At 40.5% G+C, this 24,968-nt stretch overlaps 1 protein-coding gene across 1 annotated transcript in view; it reads right to left on the bottom strand.

Annotated features, from left to right (window-relative positions):
• The window catches only part of pcdh15b (protocadherin-related 15b), a 568,726-nt gene that overhangs the window by 31,854 nt on the left and 511,904 nt on the right, over positions 1 to 24,968 (bottom strand). The window contains exons 29-30 of the mRNA XM_069899399.1: positions 22,912 to 23,130; positions 17,888 to 17,998 (exon numbers count right to left, since the gene is read on the bottom strand). Coding sequence (XP_069755500.1) covers positions 17,888 to 17,998; positions 22,912 to 23,130 — 330 coding nt within the window. The remainder of the gene's footprint in view (positions 1 to 17,887; positions 17,999 to 22,911; positions 23,131 to 24,968) is intronic.

Genomic DNA, 24,968 nt, shown 5'->3' on the forward strand with positions numbered 1-24,968 from the left:
GTGTTCAAGTTCTTACTTGGCTAAGGCAGAGTTGAGGACTTTTGTGTCCATTCATCAAAAAAAATGTTAATGCCATAAGCATATCTAGGGTATGACAGGGGGTGCCACTGTCCTCACCTCATCCACCCAATATCCGAGTCTCTAGCCCAACAATGAATCTCTATCCCAGGGGTGCAGTGCTGCCTGGGCTCACTTGAGCACCCCCGGAGCACCGCTCCGGCACTTCAATGTGCTGCTACGGCATTTTGTCGGGCCACTCCAGCACCTTGCTCAATGTGAAATCAATGGGCAAAATGGGCGTCTTCCTTACCCATGCTCCCTCATGCAGCTGGAACTGTTTAGCCAGTGCCAGGGAAACGCAGAGTGGTTCCAGCGGTGTGGGGAATTATGGGTAAGGAAAATGGATATTTTGCCCATTGATCCTGCATTGAGCGAGGTCCCAAAGTGGCCCAATGAGAGGCTGGCCAGGAGTAGCCCAGTCAGTGCCAGAGCGGCGCACCGGTGAGCTCCGACAGCACTGCACCCAGGGCCAGTGTTACTATTAGGAGAAATAGACCCGAGAGGGTGCACTGGTGACCCTCTGAACAATCGCAGGTAAGACTTTATTTTGCCCTGATGTGGCAGTAACGTTTATGTTTGAATCCTGCAAAGTTCAAGGGGAGAGATTATGTGCATGAAGCAGGGAAAAAAAAACCTGGACTTGAATTGTCCAATGTTTATCTTCATCAGGAGACCTGTTGTGTTATCCATGGCCTTCAGCAGACTCTCGCAAAACAAAGGGAGAGTCGGAGTTTTCATTGAAGTAAGTGGGGAATTGCAGCAGTGAGAATTCAAGAGTTCACCCCAAACCCCCATGTGCACGTCCTGTTCCCCACTGAAGCTGGGCAGAGTTATTCCAGGATGAGAAAGGAAGTTCAGGTACAGGCTGCCCTTCTCAGCTCCTCAGTCAGGCAGGTTCAGCCCGGCCTTGGGTGCGGGAGAGGCGGTATTCAGTCACGGCCAGTGCAGCGGAGTTAACGGCGATGTGTTTGCAGTTCTCTGGACAGTGCGCTCCTGTGCCCGGCTCTGGAGTGGGTGCACATCCACATTCAGCATGCTGGTTTGTCAAACAAAACCAACAAGTCTAATCTCATGACAGGGGTAGAGGCTTTATACAGGGGAGGGAGGAAGAGAGCGAGAAGAACTACTTCTCCCTGTTAAAAACCTTTTGCCTGTCCCATCTCTAACCCAATGAACCCAGCTGTGAGGAATGGTGCTGATTTAGGGATCAAGAATTCATGACCTCTGAGAAATTGCCCAATACCCACATGGCCGATCATCAAAACTAGCCCGATTGTACGTAAAAACCGCCAACTGTCACCTTTATGAGCAATTTTTTAACCGGGGGTTGGGGGCACAATTTAATTGCTTGCCATAGGCACTATTTTACCTAAATATGCCACTGGTTAATGCCGAATAGTGCAGCGCAAGAACAGGCCCTTCTGCCCACACGACTACACCAAAAAATGATGCCCAGTCTATTCCTAAATATTTCTGCTCGCACATGATGCACTTCCCTCTATTCCCTGCATTTTCATGTGTCCATCCAGAAGCTGCTTATAAATTGTATGATCCACCACTGCTCCTGGCAGCCTGTTCAAGGCACTGCCACTCTTTGTCTGGAAAAACGAAATGCCCTGCACATCTACTTTATGTCCCCCACTTCCTTATGTTAAATCCATGTCCCCAAGCATTCAACTTTGTAGCATGGGGAAACAATACTAATGGTCTTCTCTGTCAATTCCTCTCATCATTTCATAAATTTCTATCAGTTTGGCCCCTGATGCTCCATAGAAAACAACCCAAGTTTGTCCATCCTTTTCTCATAGCTCATCTCCTGCAATCCAGGTAATATCCTAAAAAATCTTGTCCATACCCTTTCTGAAGCATCAGTCGCCTTCTTACAATGAGGCAGCATAATTTCACACAAAATTTTAATTGTGGCCTAACCAAAGTGTTATATAGCTGCAACATAACTTATACTTAATGAAGTTAAACACATCATACGCCTTTGTCACCCTATCTACTTGTGAGGCCGCCTTCAAAGATTTATGGACCTGAACCCGAGATCCCTCTGCTCATCAATGCTTTCAAGAGTCCTGTCATATATTCCCTTTACCTTTGACCTGCCAAAGTGCAACACCTCACACTTCCCTGGATTAATTTCACCTGCCATTCCGCTGTCCGTATCTGTAACGGATCGATATCCTGCTGTAGTCTATGGTAGTCCTCTATGTTGTCTACAACTCCACTCAAATTTTGCAAAATAAAAGCTACGATATTGGAAATTAGACAATAAAATGTTGCAAATACTCTGCAATACATGCAACATTTCTGGATTTAGTGTACTTAGCCATTTATATTATTCGATTACTAGTGTACGATAACCAGCGCAGAGTGAGTCACTAAGCGGAAAGTGAGAAACATTAATGCATCAGTTAACCACGGATAATTGATGTACTGGGTATTGATTGAAAATGTTTTTTTTTGCACACTCCATTTAACAATGCTTTTTTCCTGATTTGACTGGGAGATAAGGCAGCTCATGTTGAGTTGGAAGTTCCCACTGGCAATCTACAGTTCTCCGAGCAAAATAGTGCATCATAATCAAGTTATTGCCCTTGGTTGGCTAAAACTTCAGGGTTCCCTTGGACTGACAAAAGATAAACTTTTAGATTTTAAAGACATCCTCCATGACTACCGTGGCACTTGGCCTGTCTCCATTGCATTGGTGCTCATGTGGTGTGGCTGAAATGCAAACCCTTTAGAGCAGTCAGAAAAGCAGGTTTCTCTCGTCTGTCAGGTTCAATCCCTCAGGGTAGCACTTACTGTCAGATATGCCCAGAAAAAAGAAGTCATGGGTGCACCAGGAAATATTACAATGAAATCCATCCGATAATTCTCATTTGAGGAATGGATAGTCATTCTGTTGAAAAAGTCTGAATGATTCATGAAGCCTTTATTTGACCTTGGGTGTCATCATAGAGCATATAATATTACAGGATACTACAGTCCCTTTGGCCCACAATGTTGTGGTGATCTACATCTTCCTACTAAAAAAAAATGGAAACCCTTCCTATCAGGTAACCTTCTATTACTCTTTCATCCATGTAAGAGTCTCTTAAATGCCCCTAATATTTCGAGCACCCACAACTCTCTGTTTAAAAAAAATTACCTGTGATTTTTACCCTAAACTTGCTTCCCTTCATTTTGTACAGATGCCCCCTGGTGTTTGCAAATCCTGCCCTGGGGAAAAGGCATTGGCTGTCCACCTTATCTATGTCTCTCATGATCTTGTAGACCCTCTATTAATTCTCTGCTCATCTTTCCTCATCCCAAGCTCTGCTAACCTTGCCACATAAGGCTTATTTTCCAATCCAAGCAATATCCTGGTAAACCTCCTCTGCACCCCCTCCATAGCTTCCACATCCTTCCTATAATGAGGTGACCAGAACTGAACACAATATTCTAAGTGTAGTCACACCAGAGATTTGTAGAGTTGAACTCAATCCCATAGGTCTTAACTATCCTATCAACCTGTGTGGTGACCTTGAGGGATGTGTAGATTTGGACTCAAAGGACCCTCTGTTCCTCCACACTCTTAAGTTATCAACCATTAACCCTGTACTCAGCCTTTTGATTTGACCCTCCAAAATTCATCACCTCACACTTATCCGAAACGAACTCCATCTGCCACTTTTCCACCCAACTCTGCATCTTGTCTATATCCTTTTGTAAACTATGACAATCTTCAGCACTGTCCCCAAATCCTCCTATCTTTGCAAACCTACTGATCCATTCCAGGTCATATATAAAAACCACAAACAGCAGGGGTCCCAAACAGATCCCTGTGGAATACCACTAGTCACTCTATTGTATTTGTGGGAAACTTGCAATGCTGGCAAATCCCAATGCTCAAGATGTTATCTTCTAGTCACTAAAATCAGATCAATTCAAAATAACTACTAAACAATTAGAAAGCCCTTGTGACCTCTCTTTGTTGCAATGCAAAGCGTAGTGAGGAATGTTGCATTGATCTGTGGTTGCTAGTGGGCAAGAATTTGTGTCACCATCACTTGACCCACACAGGTGAAAACAGGTCAAAGGTTTTCCTGCAGGATGCCATGCATCAGGATGAGGGACTTTGAAAATCTGAGCCAATAAATCCATTGTTTATCCAGCAGGTCAATGAAGAATCTAAGATCTCAGAAGACCTTCTGTGTAGAGGCTTCGCACGGATGGCCATGACTTTGCCTCCCAACCTGAGGATCCTGGACCCAGAGATATCTTGGGCTTCCACACCTCTCCTAAACCCTTCAGCCGGCAAGTGTCTCCATTGGGGCGCCTACTGAATGAGCAACACACAACACAGCAGCTAAATGCTGGTTGGGAGTGGGGTGGGGGAGGTTTTAAGGTGGAATAAATTACGGCACATACTGTGCTCTTTGAAATAAATTTGAGCAGCTCCTTACCCATGGTTTAATTGCTCATGTGCTGACTTCCCATCATCCACCCTGCTCTGCTGCCTGTACCTTGTCCAGCTCCCTCCTATGTTTACCCATCATGCTTCTACTCTTTGATGAATAGACACTCCTGCTTCAACAACAACTCTAGTTTACTCTACCCTCTCCCAATAAGTGCAACCTCAACAGGTCTTCTTCATCGACACACTGCTACACATTCTCGATTACCATCCTCCAGGATAGCTTTAGGTGGCCTTGGCTCTCAGCTCACAAATTCCTTAGTTTTAATTCCTTTAAAATGCTCTCTGAAATCAAACCTATCTCATTGAGCTTTCAGCTAACTGCCCTGACATCATTGTCTTTGTTCTGTGTCATACTTTGTCAAATTTATTGCCTTGAGATGTTGGATAGGTTCAATAATATGAGTTTTGCCAAAGTTGCAATTGAAAGGATTTTGCATGTGCAATTTACATTCTGGAGAATCTCTTGGAATTAAGGTTGAATGATTGTAATTTCATGGGAACAGGTAATGAGTTAAAGCTCTTTTTAAGCCAGTGATATCCATGATATGATATTTAGATCGTGCACGACAAGATGATTATATGCTGAATTAATCGATCAATTCATTGCATGGCAGCAATGAATTCACATTTCAAATAACCTGCTTAAGTCAGCAATATGGAAATAAGTATTAATGAATGTCATTTACTTTTAATCATCGTAATATCAATTATTCTGTAACTTTGCACAATGTCATCATTGAGGAAATAATAGAGGGAAGCTAAAACTTCTTCACTGAAACACACGTGAGAATTTTGGAATTCACACATGAATCACTTTATAGATTAAGCTGAATTAAGTCACAAATGAAAGTCTCAACATTAAAATGGAAGTGTAGCAAATTTAGTTGATTCGCTCTGGATGAGATAGGAGCTCTGATATAAAAAGTAAGCCATTCAGTCCCTCAAATATGATGCACCGATCAATTGGATTGGGGCTGACTGCACATCAGATCCCTCTATCCATTCATCAGTTCTAGTCTTCAAGATCTTCAGGAGCCAACATCCACATTTCTAAGTTAAACAGGAAGGTCTGCAGATACTGTGATTGTTATGCAATACACTGTGCGGCATTGATATTTCAAATCCTTTTCTGGAAGAGAGTTTTATTTGGAAGATTTAATTTTAACATTACTCCTGGTTGTTCAAGCTTTAACGTTTAAGGTTGTTCTGGATTACCACAAAAGAAAATTGTTGCTCTGAATGGCCAGAACCTTATAATCAAGAGAATATGACAGGTTTGTGCAATCCATCTGCTTGGAATGGAATTGTGTCAACCCAGTGCCATTGCCCACAACTGTCATCTACAGCATGCCTGTGCACCATCAGGGACCAGAAGTACAGGGTGTATCTCATTGGCTCAGAGGTCCAGTGGCAACTGACCCTCGGGCAGCCCTGCCACTGAATCAACCCTGAGAGCCTTTGAGTTGACCAAGTTAGGGTCAGGGCTTTATCTTTGAGAGATGACCATGATCAGAGATTTGCCTTTGAGAAATGACCAAATTAGAGTCAGGCTTTGCCAACTATGCAAATTGACTATAATTAACAATTCTTAAATATAATTGATATTCAGAGTCTTGGGAAAAAAACCCTGAAACTAATTTAAAGAATTGAGGAAACAAAAAAAAAATGTAACAGCAAATGGAAGAAATTAATTAACCCATTTAAATGAAATAAATTACTTATTCCATTTTTACAATCCTCATTCTATTTAAAAGATTGCAGATCTTCCACCAAGTCTGACCTATCTTAAGATCTGAGAGATGAAATGCTGAGGAATCCCATCAAGCTTAGGGTCCCATCACCTGACTGAATGGGTTTTCCATTCAGAACCACCAGCAGTGCTTAATATTTCAAGCCATGGTTTAACTTTCATAAATGTGTACTGAATTTCTTCCAAGGGCAATGTATATTTGCCCCATGGAAGACAGTTCCAAGATTTTTCATGCAAAATACATATTTCCAAAGGGCCGACACACTAATATCTTGCTTGATTATTATTTTAATCTGCAATTTATCATGAATGGAGCACATAAACACTGAAATCTCTATGCTCGTCCTCTGTGGACAAGTAACTATCCAGTTAGCACTGCAGATTTATTCATGTGTGTGAGCCCCAGTTAGTTTCCAAGTTAGGGGAAAAACACAACAGTCTGCAGAAGCGTGATTATAGTAAAACACACAGAAATGCTGGAGGAATCCGGCATTTCATCTCTCAGGGTCCATAGGAGATAAAGATGTATTACTGATGTTTTGGGCCTGAGGCCTTCTTCAAGGTATAAGCAAACTGGAATTTTTCCAACCCAGTGCCATTGCCCAGAATATTATTTGCTTATACCTTGAAGAAGGACTCTGGCCCAAAACTTTGGTAATACGGTATATCTTTACCTCCTATGGATGCTGTGAGACCAGCTGAGTTCTTCCAGCATTCCTGTGTGTTTTTACTAGTTTCCAAATTAGTCATGCCTGAACAAAATCTCTGGAAACCTTATCATTATGATTTTCAGTGGGTAACAATCACCCATAAGAACAGAATCACCTCATTTAATCTTTTTAGATTGAGTCACTCAGACAAATCATTCTGATCTGTATTTAAACTTTAACTACCAACCTTAAATCCTTATTGCCTAATACCTATTCTAAACATGGAAAAGTTTGTCTTTCTCAAGTTAATTTCCCAATAATGCCATTATTTTGCTCATGTCCTGTCTGCGCCTCTTTGTAAGTTTTATTTGTACAACTGAACATGGAGAGAAAGGTTAGATCTACACTAAATTGATGTCATACTTGTTGAATAATTAATTCAGGATTACAGCCATAGAGAGATCTGGACTGGAGCTACAGCTTTTCATTATTTTTATTAATTTGTATGCCAAACATCTGGGTTTGCTGATGTATGGATTTTGAAGAGGGGTAAGATCTAAGAAGTGATTGAGTAAAATAAAGGCAAATTAAGTTCAATGCAAAAAAGTGCAAAGTTTAGAGCACCACGAAAGCTGAGATGCTGGAATCTTGAGTGGACAAAGAATCACTGGAAGAAGTCAGCAGGTCAGACAGCACCCATGGGTTATTAAGAATTGATAAAGGATCCAGTCCCAGAATGTACCCAAGAATGCTGCCTGATGCACTCTGTCCCTCCAGCAATTCTTTGTCTTTTCTAAAACTTGGAGCCAAGGAGCATTTGTGGCATATTTTCTAAAAGATAGAAAACCAAAAGCAATGGGCATTTCAGAGTCCACAAACAGAAATCAGTGAAGTTTACTGTACAGGCACAAAGATAATTTTGGCCTTTATTATGATGAATGAAGCAAAAGGTATTTTACAGATGAGATCCCATCCACCACACTCTGACTGGATTCTACACCTTAGGGTATATGTATTAGAGGGCATGCAAAGCAAGTTCACCAGATCTTACTTCAGAACAAAAGGGTTAAGTTCTAGTGATGAGTTGAACAGACTAGGCTTGTAGCCCCTTAAATATAGAGAGGCAGAATGGGCAAAATTAAACATCTTGAAGAGGATGCCAGAGATGATGGGATATAACAACGAGCTGAGTGTCCACCTTGTGTTGGCAGAAAGTACTTCCTCATGAAGCAATCAGGAAAGTGTAACACTCTTCCATAAAGCTGTTGAGCATAAGGGGCAATTGAAAATAAAACAAGTAGACGTGTTTACAAAGGGGTATTAAGTAATATGGATCTCAGAATGAGCAAATGAATAAACCTTTTTATCACATATATATGTACAATGTACAGATGTAGCGAAAGTCTTACTTGCTGCAGCTTCCAAGGTACAAAAAACACACAACACAAAAAAAGAGGATAAAAAAATAAAATAAATATAAAAAGAAGAGAAATAAATCATAATTATTAAGAGTTAGGCATTGAAGTTAAAATGCAGATCAGAATGATTTAACTGAATAATAAAGGGTAATTGACAGGCTGCTCCAGTTCTCGTTAATTGAAAATTTTAATAATTAGGTTTGCATAGATTTTGGTAAGATACGGCTAACTTAGAAACTAACTGGGCTCCACATAGTGATAACTGGGTCATCCTGAATCCACAGAAAAAGTGGAGGAACAAAGAGATTTGAGTATTCATATGCACGAGCCATTTTTTTTAGTGGATTAGTTTTTTTTAGTAGATTAGTTTTTTAAATATAAATAGATATAAAAAGTCATAATTATTTCTTGATAGGAGAATTATTTCTAATATGTCACATTTTCACTCTGGAATTTATGTATGATACTTATACTACGTAGACTTAGACAGACCATTTTAATTGTGTTACTTCTATTCTCCTTATGCTGTGTATATTATGAAATGTTAATAAAAAACAGATAGCAGATAAAAAATTTGTAGTGGTGACTACATAGATACAAACCTACAGAATAGAAACAGAGGAAATTAAAATGACTAAGTATGAGTTGAGCATTTAGGAAAATTATGTTCTACAATGCATTCTCTTTCAATTTTCTTCCGAGTTTTAAAACCAACTGATTTATCCACTTCATTTTACAGTGCTGGGGGCGTACATGGAGAGAAGAGATTATGGGAGGTGAGGTCACCAGGTGTAGGATGTGGTTATAAGGAACACAGGAGGAGTACAGATGTTGTGGATTAGGACTAATATCATCAACGTAGAGGTGGTGGCGGTATTGAAGGGAGAGTGTGGAGAAGAGTTCACTGCACTGTCAGATGCTTTCTGATTTTGCACAGAGGTGGGAAGAGTGGATAAGAGATCCCAGGAAGGGGACAAATCTAATGAGCACAGAGATGTGGGCTGGAGGTTTGGACATCACGGGGTGCAGATGCAGAGAAGAGGGATGATGCAGATTTTAATGAGCTGCAATGTGTCTGGTGGTCACAGGGAAGCAGTGATCACTGGAGAGGGGAGAGGCTGCTGCTCAGCATTGGATACTCTGGAGGTGAGGGAAGCTAAAGTTCTTTGTGGGTCCATGGGAACTCCTGGGTAGGAGTTCATGCCTCCAGAACATTGTGGTGTCACTGTAAGAGTCAACTCCCACCTGAGCTTCCCAAGCATATAACTATAAAGAATCATATTAGCAATTAAAGTATTGCCTTGTGACTGATTAACAGTAAAGTAGGCCATCCAACAGGAGGAATCTTGGCTGACTTCAAAGTCAGTGCAGATAAAACATTGATAACCTGTTGCAATGTAGCATTAGGCCAGTAAGGGGTTTGAATGATTTTAATTCTTCCAACACACTGTTCCAAATTTGTTTCTGATATAAGGGGAAAATGGGAGTCAGGTATTAAAATAAACCCAAAGTGGTCTATAAATTGTGATTGTGAATTTCTAAATCTGTATGTCCTCTCAAATTCCAGCATTCCTTTTCAAATTGAAATTTCTGTCTTGGTGTCTCCTATAAATCCTGTCTTTAATGGATTTTATAGGGTTTGGGGTTGCATGTCAATCCCAGTGTTAAAGGAATAGGCTGCAGTAGATTGACTAATAGCACTGTAGGCCACTAGCACTTCTTACTTGACAAAACATGAGAAATGTTCATTTGTCTCTCCAAACAAATAGCCCAATGAATAAGAAGCCTTGTCCAAAACCTTCCATCTTTGTGAGTTTCTCGATCGATAATTCCAGGGAAAAATAGGACATCCTGTCTTAAATGTCATCCACCCCATATTGAAAATAAGAAATTACATCAGAATTAGGGCAGTTGGATAAAACATAATAAATAGCACCATCGCTTTTAAGAAAAATTCCAACTTTTTTTTGAAAAAATTGATCTCTATAAATTCTACATATTTGACAGCTATGCTGCAAGGTCGGTATAAACAGGTCATTTTTTATACAATCAAAGTCAATGATTAATGATAATAGAAATACATAATGCAAACTATTGAACTAACATGGTTTTATTAAAATTAAAGTGGTAATTGGGCAATTTAAAAGTGTACATTGCAAAATAATAATATTCTGTACTTTCTGTGCAAATGTATATGAAAAGATGTTGGAGTCAATATGAACAATGACAACAGATTGAAAGCTGGTAAATAAAAGATCAAGTAGCGCATGATGAAGTATTTTTGATTCTATCAACTATATTTTGCACTATTACATGACACAAAATTGATGCAAAGAATGTCAATATGCTGCATGTTTTAAGAATTAAATCTTGCTTTGCATCCTGTATTCTAATCAATGAATAAATACTAAGATAAAATGGATACTAATCTGAAATTCATCTGGCATTTCGAATGACTCAAAGTCATAATAAAAAAAAAACCTTTAAAGTATATGCTATCCATAAATATTAAATCCTAATAAATGGCGTATTTTTGATGCTACTCACTGGATAAATATTTTCTTGCATTCATTCTCCTCGTCAATTCTTTCTGTTCTCACAGAAAGTGTAAAGCATTTTTGTACTTCTCAGTGATTATCTGTCACCTCGACTGAAGTACGTCATTTTGCATAACCACTTGGCAGTGCTGCACATTATTTCATCAAAACTGATAACTTTAAGCAAACCAGGAGTTGGAAATATATACAGTAAACAGTAACAAGCCTTGTGCAAGTTAATACTCTAGTTTCAATTTAAAAGACACATTTCAGCTTATAAAACATCATAACATTTACATGGACACTGTGCTATTCTAATGGATTTAGTACAGATTTAAATGAACAATCTGATTAAACTCTGTTGATTATGAGGCAAACTTATCTGACCATCTGGAAGCTAATTCTATTTAGCTGGAGGCAACTAACATTCTTTTCCCTTGAGTAAAAATTATTGGAGCATGAAGGACTAGCTTTGAATGGTTGGCACAGTTACTGATACTGCCCATAGCTTGCCAGCCACTCTATTAAACAGCATAAGTTAATCGAGATACAAAAGAACAAGCTAACCTTGTTTAATGGATGGAAAACAATTCTTATGAGATGCCAAGTGCATCCAAACTAAACATCTGCATAAGATGAAATGAATTGGCTAATCTGGCAAAATGGCCCCCGCCCCCCCCCCCCCCCCCACCAAATTCTCTGGTCCTGAAATGACATGCAGACAAGGCGCTGAAATAACTCGTCCCTGAATATGTTGCTACACAACATAAAACATGATTTTAAAGGACTGAATTCATTTAATGGTCCCACAGGACTCAGGTGACAGACTGCAATTTAACTAAATTAAATTTGATACTGATACTAATATGCCTTATTTAAAACACACACTTTGATCAGACCATTAATGGACACCCATCACTGCCCGCCTGAAGTCACTTTTCAACTCTTTAAGAAATTGATAGAATTATACAAAGTGTTGCTGAAATATGTTCAACTGCAGGATCAATAAACTGAAAGCCAGCAGGTATGCAGTAGAATTTTCCGCTTGAAGTGAAAGGTGAGTAGAAACGAACAGTCCAACAAAACAGTCATCACTGAGAAAAAGTGGATTGTGATGGAAAACGTGTTTCCAGTTCTTGGACAATGCTTCGCAAACTGCTCTGCCCGTTCACATTTGGCCTAGACATCAAGTCAGTCCCTTGTCGTTGAGGCTCAGTTGTGGATTTTTCCTTACTGATCTGCTTGTACATGGCTCTGTTCTTATCTATTTGCCTCTGCATGTTGGCCACCGATTTTTCAATCTCTGCTAGATTTTGGATCCGTTTCAAAATTCCTTTCAACTCTTTCTGTGGAGCCCGATTCTGAGTGGCTGATGACGATGAAACTTCATGATCAGGACGAGACACCGGTGGTGCTGAACGTGGGAGAGATGTGTGAGAGGTACATGAAATCTGAAGGGGAGGGGGAGGGGGAGGAGGAGGAAGTGGTGGTGGTGAAGGGGGATGAGGGTAGTTAGGTGTCGGTGAGAAAGCACAAGGCAAAACTGAAAGAAGGGGAGGTGGAGGAGGAGGTGGTTCTGAAATGTCCTCTGATATTCCATTGATTGACTCCATTGAGATGCATAGCTGAGTAAATAAGCTGCACTCACTGTGCCCCCGTACAAAAGGAGGAGCTGGTTTCTGATCCGAAGGGGGAGAGAACTCTTCAGAGATGACAGAATGATCGTTGCTAATGGAAGGTGCTGAATATAGCTCAGAAACAGAAGTCAGAGAAATGGTCGCAAGGGAAGAGAAGGAATGATAATTATGGAATGATGCAGCTATTGATGACTCTGGGGCTGCAACCACACTTATACTTTTGAAGGGACCTTTCCTGCTCATCAGAGGTCCCCATATTTTATCTTGCTTCATTTCTCGCAAGGCTTGCTGTTCAAACTGCCTTGCTTGTTCTTTAACAGTTAGTTTAGTGCTATTGTCTTTCAAAATGGGAGTCACTCTGCTCAATTGGTTTTCAGTTTTCCCTTCTTCTGTAAGCATTTTCCTCTGGCACTGCACTGGGTCCAATATCACTGGTCTATGGAGAGTATTATACATCTGATGCCCATGAATGCGAGAAGGCAATGTCCATGCACGATCACTAGCTTTTGCCGGCAGCCTGAATAATGAATCTTTCAGTGCTATTCTTCCAGGTAAAGGCTTGGCTAAAACTGATCCCTTTTTAGGATGGGACAAAGCACAATTTTCAGGAGACATAAATATGCCAGCATCATAAATAGGATTCCGTGTCGTCAAGGGGTTCTTGTCTGATAAATATGTGACATTACTTTCAGACTTGGGCAGACTATTTTTCAACGTTCCATTGACAGTGGATTGCTTATGAGCCTCAATAGCACGAGAGGCAAGAGTGCTTAAAAGTCTTTGCCGATCTCCATCTTCAAAAACAGACTTTTTTCCCCTGCTTTGTTGGAAATAGTAGAGAAGAAAAAGACTTGAAAGGAAAGAAGATAATTAGGCGTGAGAAAATATGTAAGAACACTGATATCTATGCTAAGAAGCTAAGCAAGGGACCCCATTATTACAAATGAAAGTATCCTAACTTAATTCTAAACATTTACAAGGTGTAACCCCATTGTAGTCAGTCCAGAAGACAACATCTTGTTAAGAATTAGTTTAATGATCTTTGAATGTTTGTAATAATGAGGCTTGACTGCATATACATTTCTACAATAATAATGTCAAGGATGCCTGAGGAATGTCATCTAAGGCCTATTAGGAATACAGCAGTGAAAACAGATCTAAACATCTTCAAGGTCACTACTATCATTTTCAGACAACTGTCTAATTTGAGAAGTGGTCTACCATACTCTTTAGTTCAGTTCTGCTTTGAAAAACAAAATCAATCCACTTACTGATGCCTAAACGTTGAATCCAGAAGTAAGTTAATGGAAGCAGTGTCAGACAAGAAACAAGTAGGTAGTTAAGGAAAAAAGTGTGAGAAAGTCATATTGTCATGCAACATGGAACCAGGCACTTTGGCTTAGACCATCAAGCTAATTTACCCTAATGTCTTTTTATTCACCCCACATTCCTCTCAAATTTTCCACCTTCTAGATTTCACCATTCACCTACCTGAGGGGTAATTTTTAGTAGCAATTCATCCTATCAAAATACACTTATTCTTCTTGTCTATTTGAATATTAAGGGGCTGGAGGGCAAATAAGATGCAATGCCTCTCTGATGAGCATTAAAATTAACGTTAGTTTGTAAATGCTCTCAATTAAAAAGGGAATACCACTTAAATTTGCATGCCATGTCCCCAATAAAACTCAATGTATTAGATGCACCATCACAATGACGGGAATGTATTGACAGAATTTTCAATTCAAGTACAAAACTTTTGTTATTAGAGACCTAAAAATTCAATGCAGACAAGTGTGAGGTGTTGCATTTTGGAAGGACAAACCAAGGTAGGACATGTATGGTAACCAGGAGGGCACTGGGGAGTGGTAAAGTTGTGTAAGACATTGGTAAGACCACATTTGGAGTATTGTGTGCAGTTTTGGTCACCTAACTACAGGAAAAAATATCAATGAAATTGAAAGAGTGCCAAAAAGATTGACTGGGTCCTGAGGAGCTGAGTTATAGGGAAGCTTTATTCCCTGGTGTGCAGAGGAATGAGTGGAGGTATATAAAATTATGATGGGTATAGATAGAGTAAATGTAAGTAGGCTTTTTTTCCAATGGAAGGTAGGTGAGATACAAACCAGAGGTCATGGGTTAAGAGTGAAAGGAGTGAAAGGAGAGAAATTTCAGGGGAATTTTAGGCAGAATTTCTTCACTCAGAGAATGGCTGAAGTGGTGCATGCGGGCTCAGTTTTAAAATTTAAGAAATATTTGGAGAGGTACATGGATGTGAGGGGTATAGAGGGATATGGAATGGGTGCAGGCCAATGGGACTCAGCAGAATAATGATACAGCCCAGACTAAAAGTGCCGAATGCCCTGTTTTCGATGCTGTGACGCTTTATGCTTCTCAGCTTCCAATTTGATTTATTCACCTTTGTCTGCTCTTACCAAGTATTGACGTGGTGTTATATTATTCTACAGGCAATAGCAGAATGTTAATGTCCTGCCTATGTTCAACCAAGATTTGAGTTTAGCAATTCTTTTATTTTGGAATTTATATAAAGGGAATTTAAAGACAAACACAGTGAATGCAACTCAAGTCAACTCTTTTTTTCTCGTGTGGATTTGAGGAAGGGATTTCAATTGTCCGTTCACCACTTGCAACAGTGGTTTATTGTTTTTCCCTTTACAAATGCTGCCTAAGTCGCTCAGTATTTTCCCCATTTTCCTCTCAGGATTTCGAGCCATTGCTGTATCGGCATCTCAGATTTCCAGCATGCTCTCTTGGGTTACCTTTTTTTTTGCTCTCTCTCCAACTGCCCCCATTCAGCCATCAACAGAGACAACACTGTGTAACCAGGACAATCTCTGTCTCCTTCCTATCACAACCATTCCCTTTACCCTCCATCCATCTCTGGAACTTAAAATGTAATTGCTTTCTCACTGGATGAAGGGTCATAGTTGAAAGAATTAACACTATTTCTTTCTTCACAGATGCTCCTTGACTCGCTGGGTACTCCTGACACTTCCTATACCCCTGAACTTCGAAGTGGCTATGAACTAATTCAGAGTCCTCATCGCTCATGCCCCATCTGTTGAACAGGTTCAAAAAACATGGGCAATTTGGCAGAACTAGCAGGCAAATCTGATGCCCATTTGCAATACAAACTGAAGCATTAAATTCCAAAGTTGAAAGAAACAACTTTAGCACCGATGAAACAAAACTACATTTGTCTTTGCATGGCACATAAATAATAAAACACGTAATTTCATAAAACTGAAAATGCATAAATTACTCATGCATAATAGCAACGGAAAACTGGAGAGGAAATGATAATGAAATCAATTGAATCCTGTGGATGGAAGATTCATTCTTTTTGGGAGAGGAGAACTGAATACTGAAAGATTTCCAGAGGTACTATATTCTTTCAAATCTCTTTTGGCACACGACCTGCAGGATCAGCTCTCATTGCATATGAAGAGGGATAAATTATTTCCAATTGAACTATAAGATAGAAATGGAAATCTGAATACCTCAGTGTTCTATTTTTGCGTACAGTATTTGCCCAAAACACCAAAAACTCCTGTAAATTTCCTGAGATGAAATACCTCCACATGATTTGCATATGTTAAGGTATTGCCAATGCATGGAAACAGTAATTGGTGCAGCCCTGCATCATTCTTGCCCATACTGCATCTTGTAAAAGAAGTCTGTAATACTAACAATGATTCTCGTTGCTTCATTCACAGTTAATTTCAGTTAATTTCTTGGTTATATTTTCCAAGAAATTCCAATGCATAATATCTATTTAGTGTGAGGCAATTGAAAATTGACTACTTTCATGAATAAAACACAATAATATCTGTATATTTGTATCATTTGGAAAATTTGGCTGCAGCTTCTTGGCATGAATACAAAGGTGCTTCTGCACCAGGGGTGCATAGCTACCTTTGGAATGGTGCAAGCCCGTGGTTTTCAAACTACCCCCTGAAACTTGCATTCCAATTTAAGTATTCCCTATGCCATAAGTGCCCTGTGATTAGTAAGGGATTACCTAAGGTGGTGAGTGGAAAGAAAACGTTTGAAAACCACTGTTTTAATTGTACCTCGTTGACTCGTTATGTGCACGGTTTCATCACTCCAAAGGAAATGGGCCAATGACAATTTTTCTCAAGCAAAATATTTCAGTAACAATTGGGTCTAGAGCAGCGATTCTCAACCTTCCCTTCCCACTCACATCCCACCTTAAGCAATCCCTTACTAATCACAGAGCACCTAAAGCATAGGGATTACTTAAGGTGGAATGTGGGTTTAGGAGGGCAGTTTGAAAACCACTGGCGTATGCAAACATACATCATTTTGTTTAAGGATTTTCTGTCATTGAACAATCCTTGAACAAAAGGAAGTGCGCCTTTTGTTAGCCCACAAGACAAATCAAAAATTTACCTAAATCTGTCAACTTTCCTCCCTTCCTTCCCACCTCATAAAAAATTGTCCCTCTCTCCAATCTCTGGACAACTCCAACTACATGAGCATGTAATCCACCTTATCCCCAACGAGCTCCCCCCAACGAGATGCTCCCTAACCTTTCAAGTTACCACCTCCCTCTTCCACCATCACCTGACTTCTGGTTCCCTTTCTATCATTTCAACCAATCTTTCAACCATTTTCCTTCCAATCACTGCAACAAAGAATAGCATCTTATCTCCAATCTCTAATTTTTTTTTCTCCTGCTACCTACTGCTGCATCTTTGAAGTCAGATACCATCCTCACTTACACCAGCAGCTCTCTATATTGTCCAGTCTTGAAACTCAGTTACAACTTAAGTTTGAAGTAGATGGCCAATGGTCAAAATGATCTCGGTTCCACTGCAACTTCATCATTCTTGCACACCTTGATGGATACAATTGAAATTTCCAAGTACAGGCACTCCCTGAGTTATGTAAGGATTCACACCCTGAGAACTATCTGTACATAAATTTCTCCATAAATCAGAAATATCAATTTTTATAGTTTTCCATATCATCTCGCTCTATGCACACCATCTTAATTTGTTCATTTCAGTGAATAATCACCCTATCACTGCCTATAATTAAACTAACAGAATATATACTGTACCCAGTCACAAGAAGAATACTGTGAAACATCTTATTGTTCTTAATTCTTTCTTGAAAATGTTTCAGAAATGAATGGAACAATTTGCAAATCTGGGAGCTCCTCTACTCTGCTTTGCATTCTGAAGCCTGCTTTCAGGAATTCAAGCTCGATAATAGCTTTTGAGCATTGGAAAATCATCAATTGAACTAGATTTTAAACATATTTAAATAGAATGCCTTTCATTTTCCTCCCTTTATAATGTCCTTTTTTGTGCAATGACTTACATTGTGTTGTCACCCAGTTCTTCATAAAGGTTAGCTGCTGGGCCGCTGGTTGATTTCCCCGCTGGCAAAGCCATCTGGATTCGTGCAGTCTTTGCACACTCAGCCTGTCGCCTGTTCAAAAGGAAAACACATGTTCACAACCATTTCATCAACACTTTATGTACTCATCAAATGATTACTTTTCTTTGAAAAGAAAATAAACCTTATCTCTTTCAGCAAGACCATGCAAATCTACATATGCCTTTGCCAAGGAATCATTTTTCCCTGGGCCCGAAGATTTGTTTTTGGACCTATCATTCTTAATAAGTGAACAACTGTCAAAGGACAGATTTCTGAGCTGATTAATCTGTCTATCATGGACCTAAAAAATACAAATCAACGTGCATAACGTTCTGTTTGAATTTTACAAATGGACTTTGAAAAATCTGAGATATAGGGATTTCTGAGGCTTTTTGCTTCGGGTTAAGAGATTGCAAACTAGCCCCATCATCGAAAGTAATCTAAATTCTCTTACATTTTGTCTCAAAAACTATTCACTTTAAGAAACACCAAAAAGTAGGACTACTGCCAATTTGTAATGAATGAATTTCAGAGCATTGGGCTGTAGAAGACACATTAATTTATGTTGTTTTAAAACAGAGTTGTACTATAATCTAGGATTAAAGAAATAAACATATTTGGCAGGAGGAAGTGACAAAACTATGGCAGCTTTAAAGGATGAACATTTAAAAAATGATGAATTTCTGGAGCAGAGGCCATTATAGGAGCTGGTGTCAGAGATATAATTCTTAGAAAATTTGCAACTATTTCATTTCATATTTATTATTAAATATTTATCAGACTTGTATATCCCTTGATTCTCTGTGTCCCAACATTATGGCAGCCTTAATTATACTCAATCACTGAGTGCCCAGAGCCACCGAGGTAGAAAATCCCAGGTTCATTGCTGAAAAGCAATTTCTCCTCATCTCACTCTTGAGCAAGACCCTTCTCCTCCCCTCTCAGCCTTCCGTAGGGATCGCTCCCTCCGTGACTCCCTTGTGCACTCTTCCCTCCCCACCCATTGCCCTCCCCCCCCCCACCCCTGGCACCTTCCACTGGGGTCGTACCTGCACCCACACCTCCTCCCTCACCACGGTTTGAGTCCCCAAATAGAACTTTCAGGTGAAGCAACAACTCTCCTGTACCCTCCAAAGAGCACATTTACTGCATCCGGTGCACCCCCTGTGGCCTTCTCTACATCGGAGAGACCGGTCGCAGATTAGGAGATCACTTCGCCCAGTATCTCCTCTCCATCCGCAACAAAAGCGACTTCCCTGTCGCCAACCATTTCAATCCTGAGTCACACTCTCAAGCTCACACGTCTGTCCATGGCCTTTCACACGACCCCACCCTGACCACCCGCAGACTGGAGGAACAACTCTTCATTTTTCGTCTGGGCACCCTCCAACCCCAGGGCATGAACACTGAGTTCACTGCTTAGCAATAATCAGCTTCCCTTTATCCCCCCTTCCTCCCCACGTCCCCTTTAACTAGCGAGTTATTCCAGTTCCTACTTCCTTTCTCTCTCCACCTAGCCTAGACTCCTCCCCTCCCTTCCTGCGGTCCTCCCCCCCCTTCCACCTATCATCTCCCACCCTCACCACCCTCTCCCTCCCCCTTGAAATGTTGGTGATGTAACTTCACCTTTGCTACATAAAGGCTCAGTTTGACCTGATGAGTTTCTCCAGCATTTGTGTGCTTTTTTCACTCCTCAGCAGTTTCACCTTGAGAGCAGGGACCCTAATTCAAGGCCAAATACAGGTAGGCAAGAAAATCTGCACTGGCTGGGGTCTTGTGCTGTACATAAAAGTACTGGAGAAGCTCGGCAGATCAGGGGAAGGGCTCAGGCCTGTTCTTTCCTAAGGATAATGAATGATCTGCAGCACTTTTTGTGCATTGCCATTATACAAGGCCATTCATCCAGAGGTTATTTCCTCTGGCTTTGAAACTCAACTGTTTCAGTAGAGCTTGGAAAAGCAATGGAAGTATAAGAAAGGCAAAGACAATCAGAATCTTTCTCCCAGGATAAAAATATCAAATATTAGAGCGGGGAGGAGGAGTTTAAAGGAGAGGTGCACTGCATGCTATTTTTTTTGCAGGGAGTGGTAGGTGCTTGGCTGCAAGGGGTAGATATGGCAGTAGCATTAAAGAGGCTGCTAGATAGACACATGGATGTGCAGCAGGAAGGAATGTTTCGTTTAATTCACCATTATGGTTAGTACAGACATGGAGGGGTGAGGGGGGCTGCTCCTGTGCTGCACTGTTCTATGTTCCACGAGTACACCACCCCTTCATCTCCAGGGAATGCTTGTGTTTTCCATCCTTTAGGATTTGTTTCAGTTACCTGTTTTAGAAACAGAATAGCAAGAAGTGCCCAGGAACCTCTTCATGATCACAATATTCTGGATCATGTTATAATAAATAACTTCTATTGGGCACACAATATCAATAGAGAGTGACTTAATCATAAACTACAAGTTGCAATCTCTAAACCCACTGATTGAATGACCAAGAATGAAATGCACTTTGTACGTGCAATGCAAATAACAGTCATTTTCCTTGGTTCACGACATAATTTATAGTTTACCAACTGATATTGTTTAATTGCACATTAATTTTACGTGGATTCTAAAATAACTTTGTTAATGAAGCTAAAGTACAAATAGAATAACTATCATTTTTTTATGAAAATGAATGGAATTGCAAGCACTGAAGTTTAACTAACAATTGCAGCTTGACAAAGATGAGGCTGAATAAAGAGAAATAAAAGATGTATACTTACTCCTTAAATCTAAATGATTGGAACAATGAGAAAAAACAAGAAAAATATTGTTAAACAATGGTTTAGTCACCACATTCTTATCATGCAGTGCATGACAATACTGCAGAGCTGAAATCATACACTCCTGCCACGGGAACGTATGTGGAATGGAGATAGTGGAAGAACAACACTGGTCTGATTAAATTTTCTGCATTCACCAATAGTGAGGATTTGGCCTGGCCGAAGACATGCAGAATTTCAGCCCTCACTTCTGAAAGACTACTTTAATCATTTAAAATAGAATCTCTTCAAAACCACCCAGGACATGAATAGCACAGAGCTATTGGGTTTCATCTTTTAATACAATAATCACAGAGTGTCTGAAAACAAGCCAGTCTTCCAAAATTTATGAAGACGAAAGGCTGTAAACCAACAGTGCTCATCGTCAAACAATGCTGGACTGATGCCGGTAAAATAATCCAAGTGAATTGTATGCTCAAGGTTGCAAATTGTTTACCAAATAAAAGTCAATTTGGAACAAAACTCAAAAGGAGATGCTGTGGTCTTGGCCAGCAAACTGGGGACATTTCATTTATCTGTCAAGTGTCATTAACATCAAACAGAAACCCCTAAGGAAGAAAAGTGATTTTAAAAATGGGAGGTTAAAATCTAATCACGTGGAGTAGTTTTCTGCATCACCAGGCATACAGGGCCGAAGAGTGGGAACATGCAAACCTGAAGCCATTTAACTCAGCCCTTCAACACATAATAATCTGTCAAGTTGATCTCATGGTTCATTTTCTGTCATCGAGCCATTGGGCCCACTGAGTCCTGCCCCTTTCAGACACCCATTTACATTATTCCAAGTCACCCTTCCCCTTGAGTTTCCATCAACTCTCCCCCATGCTGAGGGCAATTTAGAGTGGTCAATTAAATGCACACACAGCACACCTTTGTGATAGAGGAAGTTGTTTGGGTCAGCAGCTCTGTTAGCTAAGCTAACGAGGCTCTTTGGTTCTCTAAAAGATAAAAGAAAAACACTGTTGTCCTTTTCATGCCGGGCAGCTGGCAAGAGAAGTAAGGACAAAAAATTCTGCCAATACCCTGGGGATAAAGGGTGAGACAAATAGTCCCCATGTTTTATGTTTACAGTCAATGCCTCAGGTCAATCTTTCCCGCCAATATTTCGAAGCAGAACCAGCATGCACCTTCCAGCACTTCAAGAGGGCCTCTTTGTTTCCAATGGACAGTTAACAAGCTATAATATTAACATTGTTTCTCCTTTTAGATGCTGCCTGGCCAGCTGGGAATTTATCAGCATTTGTGTTTTTATTTCAGATTTTCAGCATCTGCACTACGAACTGCCAATTGTCAGCCGGGGGAGAACTGGACCAACATTGTACGATCTGTAAGCTCGTACAATGTTGGCAAGAAAGGAAAATGGGTCGCCAACTATAGGCAATACCTCGCTCAATAAGATTACATGGCACTAAGAACAGAGGGCTTCAGTTCAAGCTGTAGTTTTGTATGAAATAATGAACACTAAACTATTTAATGTTATGTTTTAACCTAGGAATAGAACAAAGTCTGAGATTTTCATTATTTGGAATGATAAGGAGGGTGAGTGTAGGAGAACACCATTGGTTCTAAGCTCCCTCATGAGTTACAGAGCGCAGGCAAAAGGCTGCCTTGCCATTGCTCCTCAGCTACAATCCCCAGCGAATAGCACTGGTAATGCATTCATCACATGGATGAAACTAGTTCAGGACAAAATGCCACCACCTTATTCTCAGGAGCAATAAGGGCCGGAAAATAAAAGCCAGCTTTTATACCACATTCAAAGAATAAATCTGACAAACAAAAACAGTATCTGTAACTCTTAATTACCCTGTGTTGGCAAGTCATGTCTGGATCTGCCACGTCTGAGATGAGGTGTCAAGAAATGGCAATATGACAGCTGCAAGGAGCTTTGCTTGTAAATTTTGCTCAATGTGGGCTAGTTATTGATATTAATTCACCATCCCAGATGGCCACAGAGAAACTGAGAAACAAATTTGTGGAGAATTGCCTTCAATTCAGCATCACACAGTGAGACAAATGAACGAGTTCAACCAACAGTGATTGCAGCCAATATGACAGAGAACATACTTCAATGCAAGGAATAAAGAATTAAATCACAGGCGTTAGAGACAGCATAACAATGCATCATTTGTGTACTCACTGCTTGTAGGTGACCATGACAATCAGAATAGCTGGCAAACAGCAGAGGATGATAATAATAGCCAAAGCCAACAGAGCGCCTTCTGTGTAACCCACAGCTTGTGCCTGCTTCTGTACATTTGCCACCACATCTGGCGTGCGGATTTCAAGAATACGGCCTCCTTGTCCCAAGTAAGGCTGAAAATCCTTGTTTATGTCCAGCAGTTTCCCATCTAAGAATCTGTCAAGCACAAACATTAAATTAATAGAAGACATTTTATGGCTGGAAATGGTGTTGACGTAAAATTGGCTTAAAATTCTCTCTGGTACTGCTATTTCATTTTTATGCTTGCTTAAAATTTGAAAGGAACCAGACAGGTAGAATTACCATACACAGAGCAAATGACATTTTCACAGAGAGAATTGCAAACTGGCGTGTTCAGTTTGGAAGAAAGAGGAAATATGAAATAAATGGCATGCTTCTGAAGAGTTGAGAAACCACAAGGATGTAAGTGCACACAGATCTCTGAAGGATGTGTCTTGGGTAAACTTATACCTCTCATTTTGTTCATTTTAGATTGGTCACAATGTTTGAGCTACCGAAAGAAAATAGACACACACACCGAGAGCAGTTCAGTTTATACAAATGTTTATTACTAATTCAAAAGCTGATTTCACACTACAATATGCAAGCCCTTCCCAACTATACTTATCAACGCTTGGACTGGTCCCAACTGCCGAAGTGAGGCAACGACTGTACACTTGTAGTAGGTTGTCAGGGCGCTGGTAGCAGCTTCTCCACCTCCCCCGACCGGGACGTTGCTCGGACTCTGGCTGTTCTTCCTTCTTGACAAGGGGTGTTCCCACCCCTCGGAGAGTCTAAACTTCAGCAGCAGGACCACAGGCTTATATACCCCAAAAACAATTAATCATGCGCCTACTTCTTCTAACATTTGTCAGTCAAAATCAAAACTGAACATAATATTCTACAATTTAGAAGATTAATTATTATGGAACCAGGATGTTATGATTTCCTGGTTTATCTCGTAGATACAAAGACTTATTAGAACTTCTTGAGCAAGACAGGTTGTGACCAGTTCGTCAATTTCAGAGTGTTGCATTTGACAACTGCTTTCCCTGGGCCTCACAGTGGAATTCCATTTCAAAGTGTATCTTCAGATAAATCCCCATGGCTGAGTTTAATTACATCTGCTAGTTCTGAAAGTAAGGTGACCTGAGTGTGGACCCAGTGTCGTCAGTTCCACATAAGCAAAAAGCATCTGGGCACATGGTTTTAATCCTCCATTACAGGCGGCAGATGAAATTCACAAGGAACTAAAATGCATCTGCATTGAACACCTCTGTAACCAAGACCAGGATTTGGTGTCTGGTTCTCCTTTGCTGAGATGGGCTCAATTGGTCATTGAGCACTGCACACCGCTGGCACATGCTAGGGTGGATAGGGGGTTGAGCTTTGGAACTCACTTGTCCATTGGGTGTGGCATGGAGCGGGTGGAATTCAGAAGCAAGTGACTGTTTTGTGGTTGGAGTGGAGTGGAGGGGTGGATCAACTTGTGGCTTGGAAGGGATTGAGAGAAGCTTGATAATGAAGCTGGGAGGATTTGATGTGATGAGGGATTGGGAAAGGGTGCTGGTAGCAACTAGGGAAATCAAAAAATCTCAGAAAGGTTTGGCAGATTTGGAGACACTTCAGCACATCGGTACCTGTCGGAAAGAGCTCTCCAAAAGAATCTCAACTTTCTAGCACTTTGTCCTTTGTACTTATAGGTCAAACAATTTCATGTAGAGAACCAGCTATTGTGATGAGGATTTCTGCCTGAGGGAATTGCAGCGAGTTCCAGAGCTCTACCGCTCTCCAGGTGGAAAGGATTTTTCACACTACTTCGCTCACCCTTCTTTCTTATTGCAAGAAGCTTAGACATGGCACAATTTATGAGGTATATCCAGAAGGGCTTCTTGATCCAGTGTGTAGGTAGCCCAATGGCAGAAAAGGCCATTCTTGAGCTCGATTTTGGAAATGAACCTGGCCAAGTGATCGGTCTCTCGAAGAACATTAAG

The sequence above is a fragment of the Narcine bancroftii genome, chromosome 10, assembly GCF_036971445.1.
Source record: "Narcine bancroftii isolate sNarBan1 chromosome 10, sNarBan1.hap1, whole genome shotgun sequence".
Classification (NCBI taxonomy): domain Eukaryota; kingdom Metazoa; phylum Chordata; class Chondrichthyes; order Torpediniformes; family Narcinidae; genus Narcine; species Narcine bancroftii.